Source organism: Haemorhous mexicanus, chromosome 3 (genome assembly GCF_027477595.1).
Source record: "Haemorhous mexicanus isolate bHaeMex1 chromosome 3, bHaeMex1.pri, whole genome shotgun sequence".
NCBI classification, from domain to species: domain Eukaryota; kingdom Metazoa; phylum Chordata; class Aves; order Passeriformes; family Fringillidae; genus Haemorhous; species Haemorhous mexicanus.
This window is the reverse complement of record NC_082343.1, coordinates 5,094,440-5,109,300: the sequence shown is the minus strand read 5'-3', so window position 1 is coordinate 5,109,300 and position 14,861 is coordinate 5,094,440. Positions and strand designations below refer to the sequence as shown.

Below are 14,861 nucleotides of genomic sequence, written 5' to 3'. Positions count from 1 at the left end.
AACAGCGCCCAGCCGGAGGATTTTTGGGTTATTTCCCTTTTTTTTTGGGTGGTTTCTGACTCAAATGGTGAAGCAGGGAGGAGGAAGAGGAATGGAAAATGAGAAAAAAAAAAAAGAGGGGAGAAAAGTGGGGAGGGAAGAGGGAGGGGAAACAGGGAGAAGAAATGAAAGTGGGGAGGAAAAAGGGAGGAAAAAAGAGCGAGAAAAAAAGGAGGAAAAGGAGGTAGAAGAAATGAAATTGGGGAAGAAAGAGGGAGGAAAAAAGAGTGAGAAGAAAGAATAGAAGGGAGGAAAAGAGAGAGGGAAAGGGAGGGAGAAAAAAGGAGGGAGAAGAAATGAAAGCGGGGAGGAAAGAGGGAGGGAAAACAGGCAGAAGAAAAAAAAGGAAGGGAAGGAAGGAAAGAGAAGAAATGAAGGGAAGGAGAAAAAATGGAAGTGGGCAGGAAAAGAAGGAGAGAGAAAAGATGAAAGTGGGGAGAAAGGAGGGATAAAAAAAGAGGGAGAAGAAATGGAAGCAGGAGGGGAAAGAGGGAGGAAAAATCAGAGAGAAAAAAATTAAATGGAGAAAAAAAGAGGGAGAAAAAAGGAGGGAGAAGAAAGAAAAGAAAGGGAAGAAAGGAGAGAGAAAAATAAAAGGAGGGAGAAAAGGTGAAGGGAGAATAGAAAGGGGAGAAAAATAAAAGGAGAAAATAAGAGGGGGACAAAAGGTGGAGGAAAATAAAAGGAAGGAAGGGGAAATAAGGAACAAGGAAAGTAAAAGGAGGAGAAGAAATAAAGGAGGAAGTAGACGAGGAGAGAATGAAAAGGAGGAGAGGAAAATGAAAGGGCCGAGGGAAAAAAATGAAAAGGGAAAAAGTAAACCAGGAAAAAAATACAAGGGGCTCCGAAAAAAAAGAGGGGGAAAGGGGAAAAAAACAAAAGGGGTGGAAAAAACGAAAAGGGGAGACGAAATAAAGGGGGGGGGGGAAGAAAAAGGGGGGAGAAGGAAGAAAAGGGTGGGAGAAGGAAGAAAATAGAGAGGGAAAGGAAGAAAAAAGAGGCGAAAGCTCCGCGGAGGGAGCGAGATGCGAGCGGACCCGAGCGGGGCCGGGCCCGAGGCCGGGAGCGGGGGCGGGGGGGTGTCCTTGTCCCCAAAGCGGCGACACCCCCGCGCCCGTGCCCGCTGGCCGCGGGAGCCTTTTATGTGCTAATGCCACCCATTGCACGCCCCGCTTGCCATCGTGTGTGTCCTTGGAGAGATCCCGACACATTTCAGCCCCGTTTTGTTTTTTGGGAAGGTTCTTTTTTTCCCCTTCTCCTCTCTCCCCCCCCGCCCCGCTCCTCCCCGCTCGTTCCCTTTCTCCCCTTTTCTCTCGCCGCGGACAATGCGGAATTTTAAGAAGGATTTGGATGTTAGTTGGGAAAGCAACATCGCGGCGTGGCCGGCGCCGCGTGGGAAAAACAACAAGTGGTTGGGAAGAGAGGGAAAAGGGAATGGAAGGAGAGGATGCGGGAGGTGTTGAAAATAAAAAGCCTTTTCCACCTTTTCCACCCCCCGCCGAAAAACCGGGATGCTGTCTCGGGAAAGGCAGGGATTCCCCTGCGAGTCCTAAATCCCTCCCGGTTCACGCAGCTGGGTTGATTTTTCCAGGATCGCGGGGCTTTGGGAAAGAGGTCCCTGATTCCCACCTTGAGCGGGGGGTGCAGATTTTCCCTGGCCTGATGGGAATAGTGGGATCCTGGCAGGGAGCCCGCGGGCGTGGAGGTGTCGTGTCGGGGATAGCGGGGTCCTGGAAGGAATAGTGGGATCCCGCGGGGATGGGGGGATCCTGGAAGGGATGGAGGGGTTCCGGAAGGGATGGAAGGATGGCGGCAGAGACATCGCAGATTCCAGCGGGGACTGGAGGGATTCCGGCGGGGGATTGGAGGCATCCCAGCCGGGCATGGAGCGATCCCAGCCGGGTTCGGAGCGGTCGCAGCCGGGGCCGGCTCGCTCGCGGAGGTCCCGGGAATGCCGGCAGGGACAGCGGCGATGCCGGCCGGGAGCGGCGGGGGTCCCGTCGGGCGGCGGCGGCGGAACAGAGATGCAGGGGGAAAAGCACCGCCAATACGACTTTAATGGAGTTCTGCGGCAGCTGCGGCCGCTCGCTACCAAAATACACAGCTCGAAGCCATAAATAAAGCATACAGAAACGATAAATTAATCAGATCCAAGTAGTTTACTCTCCCGGGGACATCAAGCATTTGCTTTAATTACAACAATCTATCCTGCCTTTTTAAATTTTCTTTTTCGTATTTTTTTCTTTTCTTTTTTTGCTTTCCCCCCGTCTCCCCCTCCCCACCCCCTTTTTTTCCTTTTCCTTTTTATTTTTCTTTTTTTTTTTTTTTTTTACAACGTCGCAAGACTTTTGGTTCTCGGTTTCCGAACTAGGAGTATTCACAAGGAAGGAGGGGTTGGTTCTGCCTCGGTTGAGGGTTATTTTTCGCCCCCCTCACTCGCACACAAAAAAATAGATATATTTAGACCTCGTGGCGACAACGACAACGAAAAAAATCAAAACAAGCCCCGGAGAACACCCTCATGCCTACCCCGCCAAACCAAACCACCCCACACGGACCCCCCCCCCCCCCCTCGGGTGGATTTGGGAAGGGGCCACACGGCTGCAGATTCCCGAATGGATGCAAACATTTGGAGACAACAGAAAAAAAAAAAAAAAAGTATATATATATATATATACCGGATATGTACCGTGCTGAGAGTCCACTGCGAGGGGTATGGGGGGGGAGGTGGGGGAAGGGTTTCCCCCTTTTTCCAGGAGCTCTTTTCCCGCTTAGGAGGAGTTCATGATGGGCCGGGAATACACGCCTTGGTAGTAGGAAGTCTCTCCGGCCAAAGGCGAGGCCTCCAGGGCGCTTTTGTTCGTGACGGGCGCCATGGCCAGGCCCGCCGGCACGGGCGAGGCGTAGCCCGAGTAGTGCATCACCTGCTCGTAGGCCTTCAGGTCCATTTTGTGCGGGTGGTGGTGCTGGTGGTGCGGGTGGTGGTGCTGCTGCTCCGAGGAGGACATCAGGTTGTTGATGGAGAAGGGGTGGTTGAAGGCGTAGTGGTGCTCAGGCTTGAGGTGCCCCTCGTGCCCCAGCCCGGCATGCGGCGGGGCCAGCAGGTGCTGGCCGGGCGAGGCCGAAGGCTCACCGGGGCTCAGCCCTTTGAGGTCGGCCAGGGTGCGCTTGTGGTCCTGGCAGGGCGAGGAGCTGGCCGGGGACTCGGCGCCAGCAGAGCCGTCGGAGCCCCCCGAGGAGCTGCCCTCGCCCAGGGGCTGGCTGGCGGCTTGGCCTGGGCCTTTCTTGCTGCCGCCGGCGCCGGCAGAGCCGTCCTTGGCCGCCAGCTGCTTCTCGCACTTGAAGCGCTTCTGGCGGCGCAGGTAGCAGCCGTTCTCGAACATGTTCCCCGAGTCCGGGTGCAGCGTCCAGAAGGAGCCCTTGCCCGGCTTGTCCGGAGAGCGCGGCACCTTGAGGAAGCAGTCGTTGAAGGACAGCGAGTGGCGGATGCTGTTCTGCCAGCGCTGCTGGTTCTGGCGGTAGAAGGGGAACAGGTCCATGATCCACTGGTAGATCTCGCTGAGGGTCAGCATCTTGTTGGGGGACTGCTGGATGGCCATGGTGATGAGGGAGATGTAGGAGTAGGGCGGCTTGGCGTGCGTGTAGCTGCGCCGGTAGGTCTTGGGGTCGCGCGAGCGGTTCAGGTTGGACTGGCCGTAGATGGGGCTCATGGAGTTCATGTTGGAGTAGGGCGCCAGGGCGTTCATGGAGCCCGCCTGGCCGCCCATGGGGCTCATGCTGGGGCTCAGGTGGGCACCCATGCCCGGCACGCCGGCCGAGCCCATGGCCGGCATGGCCCCCGCGCCCGGGGACATGCCCGTCAGCGAGGGGCTCATGCCCGTGTTGGCGTAGGACATGTTCATGGAGGTGGCCGCCGCCGTCATGTTGGCCGTGCTGCTCATGGCCGACATGGTCATGTAGGTGTTCATGCTGTTCATGCCCAGCCCCGCGTTCATGTTGCTCACCGAGGAGTAGCCCTGCGGGGACAAGCGACACAGGGCACGGGGATGGCGCGGGGGGGAGCCCCAGCCCAGCCAAGCCCAGCCCAGCCCAGTCCAGCCCGGAGCCGGAGGCGCCGCAGCCGCGGGGCTCCGAGGAGGGCACGGGAGGAAAGGGTTAAATCCCGGCGCGGGGTGGTGGTGGGGGAGGCGGGGGGGGGGGGGTTGTTTTTCTTCTTAATGAAACCCAAATATATTTTGGTATCTATATTAAAAAAACCGCGGTGGCAGCAGGAACGGCGGAGCCGTCCTGGGAAGCGGAGTTGCAGGAAGGGAAAGGGAAAGGGACATCCCTGCCCGGAGAGAGAAAAATACCTGGAGGGGTGGAAGGAAAAACTGGGAAGAGTCGCCCGCAATCCCACCCGCACCTCGGGACCCCCGCCCGCAGCGCCGAGCCGGTGCCAAAGTTAATCCCGTCCGGGGGCCGGGACACCGGGGGGTTTTGGGGCTCCCGGCTCCGTCCATACCTCGGGCTCCCCGTAGTAGTTGCTCCAGTCCGTGTGCTCATGGCCTTCCATTTTCACCGCTCCCAGCATACTGGAAGTGGAGTGCATGGCAGTTTAAAATTTAACAGCCACAACAAACGACGGCGGAGAGCGACCCAAAAAAAAAAAAAAAAAAAAAAAAAGAGAAAAAAAAAAAAAGGGGAAAAAAAAAAAAAGTCCCCAACCCTCCCTCCCCTCCGCCGGAGCCTCTGGAGGAGGAGGAAGAGGAGGGAGGGAGGAAGGGGGGGGATGGAGCAGCGCTGGGGCTGGGGTGGGTTTGTTCCGCCGCCGCTCCTTGGGTGGGTTTTCGCAGCGCTCCGCGGCGAAGAGGCGCCCGGAGGCGATGGAGGAGCCGGAGGAGGAGGAGGAGGAGGGAGGAGGGAGGAAGAAGAGGAGGAGGAGGAAGAGGAGGACAAGTGCTGCAGTGACGTGGGTGCCCCAGTGATATAGCACGGAGCGGCCGGGCGAGCCTCCAATCCCCAGGTCCTCGGCTGCCCATTTGAATAATCAGCTCACACCTAGGCGGGAGCGGCTCCTCCGCGGCCCCGCGCACCTCTGCGCGCCTCCGCCACCGCCCCGCGCCGGGGGACACCGCTGCCACCCCACCCCGCTCCCGGGGGACACCGCTGCCACCCCACCCCGCTCCCGGGGGACACCGCTGCCACCCCATCCCGCTCCCGGGGGACGCAATTCACACCCCGCTGCCCGGACAGCCCCGACGGCAGCGGCTTCCCCGCAGCATTCCCGCTGGGAGCGGCCCCGCTGGAGCAGCTGAGTGTCCCCCCGAAGTCCCCGGTCCCCTCCCCACGCACCTTTGCTCTCCGCGGCGAACGGGCCCCGGGGCTCTGCCTGGCCCGCAGGTCGGGACGCGGCTCTTCCCGGCAGGAAAACCGGGACTGAACGGAGCAGGGAGAGCAGGGAAAGGGGCGGGCAGCGCCGGCGGGGCCGCGGGGGCCGGCCCTGTGCGGGTCCCGGTGCGGGTCCCGGTGCGCTCCGTCGGGGCAGCGCCGCTGCCGGAGCGCCTGGGAGCGGGGGAAAGCAGGAAAAGAGGAAAAGAGGGAAAGAGGGAAAGAGGAAGGAAGGACAGACGGGTGACCAAAATCACCCCCCCGCGGGTCTAAATCCGCGGTCCTGACGGCGGGGGTGGGGGCCAAGGGCGACAGGGAGGCACCGGGGGGCTTCCCCCCATTCCCACCGCCCCTTCCCAGTGCCCGCCTGGCTCCTCTGGGAGCATCCCCGCCGCTCCCGGGGAGTGTTCCATGAATTCCCACCTAGATCTGCCCACCGTCTTAAAAAAAAAAAAAAAAAGAAACCCAAACCAACCGCAAACCTGATTTATTTGCTTTTTTGATTATTTATTTATTAATCTATTTATTTAATTACTTGTTTATTTATTGAACTTGCGCTCCCCAGGGGGCTCCCCCTGCCCCGCATCGCCGAGAGTTTTTAACCCCCCCCAACACCCCTCCAGGATCCTTTCCCTGCGCTCCCAAACCCCTCAGGATTCACGGCCAAAGGAAAACAGCCCCGTTCGCCGGCTTCTATCGCGATAGCCGCGGCGATAGTCACAGCGCACCTCCTCCCCAGCCACCCGCCGCCCCTTCCAGGCCTTTTCTGCCGGGATTTGGGGGATTTGGGGGGACGGCCCGGAGGGGGATGCCCCCCCAAGAGGGGGGACACCCCAAAAAGAGGGAGGGGCGGCCCCGAGCGCGGTGGCGGGGCGCCCTCTGTCGCCTGCTGTGGGTGCGGGGGGGACGAGGAGCGACACCCCGGGGTGGGGGGGACACCCAGGGACCCCCGTGGGGTCACTCCCGGGGGTCACCCCCTTGCACCCCCGGCCCGCACCCCCAGACCGCCCGTCCCGGCTGGGAGGAGGGGCTGGTGCACCCCAAGTGCTGAATCCCCCCTGCCGGCGTTCCCAAGGAGCTTTCTGCTCATCCAAAGGCTGGGGAAGGGGGAATTCTGGGAGGACGGGGTGAAATTTGGGATGTGGCTGCCGGGCAAGCTCAAGGATCCTGCTCTCTGCTCCTGGCTGGGTCCTGATGTTTTGGAGGAGACCCCCCTGGTTTTCCACCCCCTTTTCCCTCGGACTGCGAGGTTTGTTCTGGTGGATTCCTGAGAGGCCGGGATGAACCTTTCCCTGGGCAATTCCCACCCTCAGGCCTGGGCCCTGCAGATGTTGGGGCAGATGTTGGCACAGATGTGAGCACGTCTGGCACCTCCACGTGAGGGGTGGCCGGAGGTGACACCACCCCGAGCCCGGCAGCCATTCCCAATTTCCTGCTTTTTCCTCTTTACCCGGCACTGCTTCCCTGCTTTGACTCCACAGGACTTGGAATTTTGTCCCCACCAAAGGTGAGGATTTTCATCCAGGTGTGGGCTGGGAGCTGCCCTAATTCCTTGGATTTTTGATCCTTCAGGACATTCCTACCATCCCAGACACCTAAATCCCATTTTCCCTTTGTCTGTTCCACAATTCCTCCATCCTGCTCCATCCATGGAGCACATCCTGCCGGGAATGGTGATGCCTATCCCGTTCCGTGTGCCCACGGGGACAGCCACAGCCACCACATCCCACTCCTGCTCCTCAGACAAAGCCTTTGTCTCGGGAACACGAGGACACGGAGCAATTCCAACATTTGTATTCAGCAACGCGGGCCTGGAAAAGCGGCTGGATGTGGGATCGACTCTGCTCCCACATCCAACCACCCCGCTCCCTTCTCGCCTTCCACACGGATAAAATTCATCTCTCCTAAGGAAAAGAAGCATGAAAATTGGTATTTTTCCCATAAAAAGAACATTTTTAGGAATACCAGGACTGCTAAAAAAGAAAAATTTTCTGTGGTGTCTTATTTAAACATTCCCAGTTGGAAAGAGCAAGTTCCGGGCCATCTCCACCTGATTTCTTCTCTTTAATATTTAACTAATATTTATTTTAAATTTAATTTTGAAATGATGCTCTTATTTGCATTGGGAGCCAAGGCCTGGGAGGCAGCTCCCACTTCCCAAGGGATGGCCAGCGCCTGGATGGGCTTTTTCTGCATCCATCCCTTGCGGCAACACGGGTGCCTTCCCTCCAAGCTGGATAATTATCCCTCTTCTCCTGATAATTATCATCATTAATCCAGGATAATGAACTCTCCCAGTTGTGCTGCTCCACCGAAAGAAAGGCAGGATTGGGTTTTTCCCTTGAAATCAGGAAATTGGGAGACAGTGTCTCCTGAAGAGCCGCCCTTCAGGAGGATTGCTGGAGACAAAAGGCAACTTGTCGGATTTATTGAGACCTTTCCCTGATAAGAGATGGAAATTATGGATGAATCAGTGCCTGGAAGTACTTCAGGAAGAGGTGGGAGATGGGAATGAGGCGGGAAGAGGGAAGGGTGAAGGTGGAGCAGGATAAGAAAGCTCCCATTGCTCCCGTGCTGCCTCTGGCTGGGTTTATTCCCAATTTTTCCTGTAGGATCCGTCTTTCTAAGGTCAAGAGCTCTGTTGGGTTGAGAGAATTCCCAGGAGCTTCCATTCCAACAAGCGGAACAAACTATGGGAAGATGAGGATGGGGATGAGGATGAGGATGATTCACACTCCTGAAGCTCGGAATTAAGCTGAGCATTCCCACCAAAGCTCTCCAGGAAGAGCCAACAGCACATCCCAAGGTCACATCCAGCACCAACTTGGGAGCACACACCAGGATCCCGCTCCCGAGTTCCCACAAATTCCATACACTGGGAAAAGCTACTTGAAGGATTCGGATGGGAACCACTGAAATTCCCTCTTTTTCCCCGCCCATGGAGCCTCAGCTCTGGAACAGGTGCGGGAATTCCACTGGGAATTCCCACAATTACACCGGCCAATATTGACTCAACTATTTGAGGAACTCTTCAACCAAGTCCCTCCTAATTAGATTCCATATTAAATGGGGCTGTTTAATTCCGGGAAAGATTTTCCAAGGCCTTAGCAAGGCTAACAAAGGAAAAGCTGGGAGTGTGCAAAAATTTTGTCTCTTTAATATCCCAAGGATATCCATCCTTTTAACTCTGGAATTATATCCTTCAATCCCAGGGGCAGGCAACTTGGTTTCATCCACAAGGATTCCTGAGGATCCAGACAGTTGGGATACATCCCTATTTCTGGCATTTTCACTCCCTGTTTTAGCATTCCTTCCTGCTCTGTAATTATCTGATGTGTCGATGAAGGAGCTGCTGGAATAAAATAAAACCCTGGAAAAGCCCAATGGGAATAACGTCCCATTATCAGGAATGGAGCACCAGCAGTTATCCCGATGGGAATGACGACTTCCTGGGACAGCATTCCTAATGCTCCCTGGGGACAATGCCAGCATGAGGTGGGGATCCTGGGATGGTGGGATGGGATCACAGCAGGAATGGGCAAAACCCCCTTGGAAGAGCCCAGCAGCCTCTGGAAAAGCTCTGGAGCAAAATCAACAGAGGGCATCTGCCGGCTGTTTGCCGTGGGCCACGTGATGCCCATTCCCGGCTTTCCAGCAGCACGTTTTGCTGGATAAACAAGATGCGCAGGCATCTGGAATGACGGCCGGAGGAGCCGGCTGGCTGCGGAAAACCGGGAGTTAACGGATTCATCCCCAGCTCCCACGGCACAGGGAGAAGCATGAGCAGAGGGAGATGCCCAGATCAAGAAAGAAAGGGAAGAAAGTCTTCCTCACATTCCAGGAAAATCCTGTCGTGGATATTTTCTCCCAGCAGGCAGGGGAATTTTCACCTGACTGAAATATCTGGGGTTTGGGTTCATCCCGGGAATTATTTTTTTATGTTTAATGATCAGTTGCTGAAAACTGAAATGTCCTTGGGTTCCCAAGAAGAAAACAAACAGGAAGAAAATGGAATCTGGAGCCTCCTCCCAAAACCCTGGGCTTTAATAGCTCCCTGTTATTTCCTAACAAAACCCCTGCGCTGCTGGAGAGCTTCCAGCCCGGCTGAGGTGCTCCGATTCCCACTGGGAATTTGCTGCTCAGGGCAGGGGGATGAATGACCCCAAGGACGGCCCAGCACATTACCCAGGGAGCAGAATTAAAGGACCCAATTCCCAAATTCCTTACACATCCCATAAAAGCAGAGATGTGCCCAGTCCAACCAGTCCCAGCCATTCGGAACTGACGGGATTTGGAATGGGTGCTGGAGCAGGGAGACAGGAGCGTGTCCCAGCTTTCTCAGCACTCCGGGAGGCTGCTTTTCCAAGGAGATCCATCGGAGACAGCCTCTCCGAGGATTCTGACGGACATTTATAGCCCTGTGAGTCATTCCCGGCCTTGTTTAAACCAGTTAGACCTGGCCAAGACCTTGAAAATAGCTCCATTTATCCCGAGCGGCTCCATTCCCGCGTTCCGGGTATAAATAGCCGGCGGAGCTGCTCTGAGCTCGGCAACGCAGGCACCGCTCATTCCATGTCACCCTCCATGTCCCCTCCTGGCAGTCTGCTGCCCAGGGCACCCCGTTTTCCTGGGAATGAGGTGTCCCTGGCAGAGCCCGCAGCAAAACAGCCGGAGTGGAGATTTCTGCTTCCAAAAAAACCACGGGAGCTTGGGATCGGGCCCTGTCTGGGAGTCTGCGGTTCCATGACCACTAATAGCAGGCCAGGATCACCCCATAAATCTGTTCGGGGTCGGCACAATCCCGGGTCTGTGCCTCGGGATGAGGCACCGGCGGCGCCGCGGTGACAGCAGGACACTCGGATCCCCCCGCCCTCCGCCTGGCCCGGCTGGATCACGGTGGGAATTTCGGAGCCACCCCATCCCAGCACCGCCCTGCAGGTCGCTGCCACCTGCAAGGAGATTTTCCTTCAGTTCCACTCTTTTCCGGGGGCAAAAATATTCCATTTCAACTCGGGCTTTAAAATCCAGGGAAGCCTTGAGTGTAGGGTCGGCTTCATTTTGCCAGACAAACGGAAATCTTTTGTTTCTGTTAAAAAAAAAGATTTTTGATGGAAAAACTACCTCAGGTTGAGGAGGAGCCTTTTACACCTGCTTCCAGCCCTGGTAAAGGTGGAAAACAGGGAATTTCAGGCTGCCTGTCCTGAGTGGGATGATGGCACAGCTCATCCCAGCCAGGCTGGCTCCCACAGCCAGAATCCAGAATACTACCAAGAATTTTCCCCCTAAAAATGTTTTCCCCCCTAGACACAGTGATGCCCTCCCAGTAAAATTCAGAATTCCTGTGTCCTTGGGACCTCATCCCCATGCTGGTGGCCCATGGCAGGCAGATGAATCCAGAGCCTTTGGATGTTAAATCCAGTGGGTTTGGGCTATTAAATATAGTGATTTTGGCCTTCAAAATCCAGAGGTTTTGGTTACTAAGTCCAGTGCCTTTGGATAGGGAAATCCAAGGCCTTTGGTTATTGAATCGCCTTCGGGCAACAAAATCCAGTGTTTTGGACTGCAAAATGCAGGGCCTGTGGATTGGGAAATCCATTGCCTTTGGCTTGCTAAATCCAGTGATTTTGGACTGTTAAATCCAGTGGGTTTGGCCTGCTTAATCCCGTGCCTTTGGGCTCCGAAAGCAAATTCTTTGGGCTACTAAATCCAGTGATTTTGGCCTGTTAAATCCAGTGCCTTTGGCCACTAAATCCTGCATTTCTGGGGCTACTAAATCCAATGCTTTCGGCCCGCTAAACCCACTGGTTTTAGTCCCTTAAATCCAGTGCTTTTGGCCTCTTAAATCCAATGTTTTTTGGGGCTACTGAATGCAGTGGTTTTGGCCAGCTAAATCCAGTGGTTTTGGCCTGCTAAATCCAGTGCTTTTGGCCTCTTAAATCCAATGTTTTTGGGGCTACTAAACCCAGCACCCTTGGGCTGTTAAATCCAGCGCATTTCCAGGGGGGAGCTGCTCTGCAGAGGGATGGAAAAGCTCTGTGATGGCGGCAGCTCCGGCTCTCTCCAAACATTTCTCCCCCCCTCACTCTGATTTTTTTTCCCCTCAGAGGAAAGAGTGCCCAAATCAACACCCGCCTCAGGAACGGTTTTCCGCGGATCGGACGGCGCTTTCTGTCGGAAAAACTTCCAATCAGCTGCATTCCCGAGCTGGGCTTATTTTTCACAGTTTTCTGAGTGCGTTTTGTTTTGGTGCCAGAGTAAAGAGCTGCAGGGACAGACTCCAGCCCAACCTGCAGCAGCAGCATCCTCACTGGATTTTGGGAAGCAGAGTGGGCTCTGACCTACATTCTCCCCTTGGAAAAAGACAGGTTATCTCTTAACATCCCAAAGTGCTTCTCCCGGGATACCAAGCTGTGATTTGGAGGCCGAAGGAAAACCGCCCTCTCCCCCAAAAGCAGCCTCCGGCTGTTTTGCAGCTCCGGCTGTTTTGCAGCTTCCCAGTCCCTTTTCCAGAGGGTGGAACAACCTTAACCAGAGCTTTTTAAAGCTCTCCCACCTTTGCCTCCTCTCTTCCTCCAGCTCGGTGTCCCGGCGGCGGCAGAACAAGACGGCTACAGAGGCCGCCGGAGCTGGTGGCGCGGAATACACTGGGAGGCCTTTTTTTTCCTTGGAAAATATTTCCCTGCCGCAGGCTGCGGTGACAGCAAACATTCCTGCCGGGGCTGGCGCGGGGAGGCATCACCCTGCGGGATGGCTGGGGCTCCCGGGGCGGCTCCAGCCCTTCCCTTCCCAGGGTGCGATCCCGCTGCCGCTCCCCAGGGATCCGGGCCCGGCAGCACAAAGGCTTTTTATGCTCCGGGCACCTGGGGCTGTTTTTCCGAGGGAGAAAAGAGGAGCTGGCGTGGCCCCCCGGGAATATCCAGGGGAGCCCTGGCCGCTCCGTGTGCCCTCGGCTCACCGGGAAAAAGGGAGGATTGTTAAAAAAAACACCTCGGATCCGGAGCAGGGAAGTCAGGGCTGTGGTTGTGAATCAACAGAGCTGCTGCTATTTCCAGCTTTTTGGGAGCAGGGATAGAGCCCCCCCCCCCACCTCCTCCCCCTGCCAGGTGTGCGCTGAGGGATTTCGGGAGCGGCCGGAATGGTGGCACGTGGCACACACGTGGATTTGGTCCTTCTGCGAGCTTCCGTGGGCAATTCCAGTCCTATGGAAGAAAAGTCATGGGGCAGGATGCCTCGGAATATCCATATGATTTTAATTTTATTTTTGTCATGGATCATGGAATTCCAGAATGGGTTGGCTTGGAAGGGAGCTTAAAGCTCACTGCATTCCATCCTGCCATGGGCAGGGACACCTTCTACTGTCCCAGGGTGCTCCAGCCTGGCCTTGGACATTTCCAGGAATATGGCAGCCACAGGTCCTCTGGGAAAACTGTTCCACGGCCTCATCACCCTCCCAGGAAGGATTTTTCCCTCATATCCAACCTGAATCCACCCTCTTCCAGTTTTTCCTCTTGTCCTCTCACTCCATGCCCAAAGTCCCAAATGACCATGGAAAGGAGATATCCCAAAATCCCAGGAGCTCTGCTGGTACCAATACAAGGGGCTCAGCCGGACCTCAGCAGGAGCTCCTGGTTTTCCTTCTCTTTTACAGCAAGGGAAATCCATTCCCTGGGGCCATGCAATGATTCCAGTCCCACCCAGCCCTCATCCCACCGGGAAGCATCGAGGGCTGAGGGCTCCACTTATCTGCAGGAGCAGCCTCCCTGTCTCCATTCCCAACATTTCCCATTTTTCAGCTGATTCAATCTCCGCCGAGGAGACAGGGCTTCCCGAGGTCTCCCACCAGGAATGAAATCCACTCTGGAGAGGACACAGCTCATCAATCCCGGCTCCACTTGGGAATGGCAGGGCTGCTCCTTATCTCCAGAGATAGCGGCTGGGGATGTGCTGGGAGTGACCTCATCCACCGGGATTCACCTGATGGAGCACCGGGATTCTGGTTTATATTTTGGGGTTTATCCCAGTTTTCACTGGGAGGGTGCAGGCATATCCCAACTTTCAGGGTGAGGGTGCCAGAGCATCCCAATTCCCACAGCCAGTATCCCAATTCTCACGGCAAGCATCCCAATTTCCACAGTGAGCATCCCAACTTTCACTGGAGCACACAACTTTCACTCCCGCCCCTTTTCCCCCTCCACTTCCATCACAAAAGACACCCTAACAGGACAACATTCCCAATCCACAGGCACCACCCCTGGCCCCTGAGGCATCCCCGCATCCCGAACTTCCACTCCACTCCTCGCCCTTTTAGGCTTGGGGCGGGGGGTTTCCCACTGGTTTTCCCAGCTGGCTGGGAAGCCGGGATGCAGCCCTGTCCCCCTGAGCGCCAATCCCAATCCCTGCTCCCATTAACACCTCATCAGCTCCCGGGGATCCCGACAAACACAGCGCCGCTATCCAAGGAAATACCGCGGGCCTTGTGATGCAGGGCCCCCGGAGCGGGAAGAGGATGAGGAGCGGGATATTTCCTGGCCCTTGGATGCGCAGCTGCTCCCCAGGCCAGCACCTCGGTGGGCAAACAGCACCTGGGAGCGCGGGGAAGCCAGGATGTGGATTCAGGAAGCATCCCTGCATCCCGCTGCTCCATGGAGATGCTAATGGGCTCCCCATTATCCCGGCTTCCCGCTGCTCCCGCCGAGGGATGCTCCCGCTGATGGATTAGGAGCAGCGCGGGGGGCTCGGCTGGCACCCGGCCGCCGGCCTTGGGAAGGGAGGGAAGGAGGGATCCAGGATTTATTCCCGCGGTCAGGAACAAGGCGCTGACAAACAGCCGCCGCTGGCACCTCCTTTGTTGGGAATGCTGCAAGGAGCATCCGGAGGCTGCGGCGGAGATAAAGCAGCCTGGCAGCTCCAGGGAGGTCAGGGCTGGGAATTCAGGATGCTCATCCATCCCTGCTCACCGGGAATGGGACAAAATTCAGGAGGAAACATCCTTTGGAGCAGTGGGAATGGGGAAAGGCATCCCCAGCTCATCCCGCTGCTGCTGGATCCACCCCGAAGGATTCAATCCCTGCAATCCGCTCCCACTTTCCTGTGCCATCACTTGCAGGGTCTCCCAGAAAATTGTGATCCACAGGGATCCTCAACTCCCACTCCTGGACACCCCAGAATCCCACCCTGTGCCTGAAGGCGTTTTCCAAGCATTTCTTAACAGGATTTGCCTATGGAAAAGCTTTGGTGACCCAAAAAGGGGATTTTTGGCAAGGAAAGTCCACGCTAAGGGCATGGAGCATAGGACACACTTCCCATGCCAAGCTCCAAAACATCCCTATGGAATTTGATACCTCGCTGTGCCAGAGTCTGTTTTATTTGGGAAACATTGGGAAAGGGGAATCAAACCTCAGGCTGGCCAGAGTGGGATGCTCAGAATCCCTCAGGATTGATCCCTAAAGGAG

The 14,861-nt window shown here is 56.1% G+C and overlaps 1 protein-coding gene across 2 annotated transcripts; it reads right to left on the bottom strand.

Moving 5' to 3' along the window:
• Positions 1-2,722: 2,722 nt before the first annotated feature.
• FOXA2 (forkhead box A2) lies at positions 2,723-5,470 on the bottom strand. 2 transcript variants are annotated; one of them, XM_059843332.1, is made up of 3 exons: positions 5,374-5,470; positions 4,544-4,613; positions 2,723-4,055 (listed from the first exon to the last, which is right to left on the bottom strand). In XM_059843332.1, exons 2-3 carry the CDS (start codon positions 4,610-4,612, stop codon positions 2,811-2,813), a joined length of 1,314 nt encoding a protein of 437 aa, XP_059699315.1. In that variant the 5' UTR covers position 4,613; positions 5,374-5,470; the 3' UTR covers positions 2,723-2,810. The 2 variants fall into 2 exon arrangements, with proteins under 2 accessions (XP_059699315.1, XP_059699314.1); XM_059843331.1 differs by lacking the exon at positions 5,374-5,470 and having other exon boundaries at positions 4,544-4,659.
• Between the last annotated feature and the right edge of the window lie 9,391 nt (positions 5,471-14,861).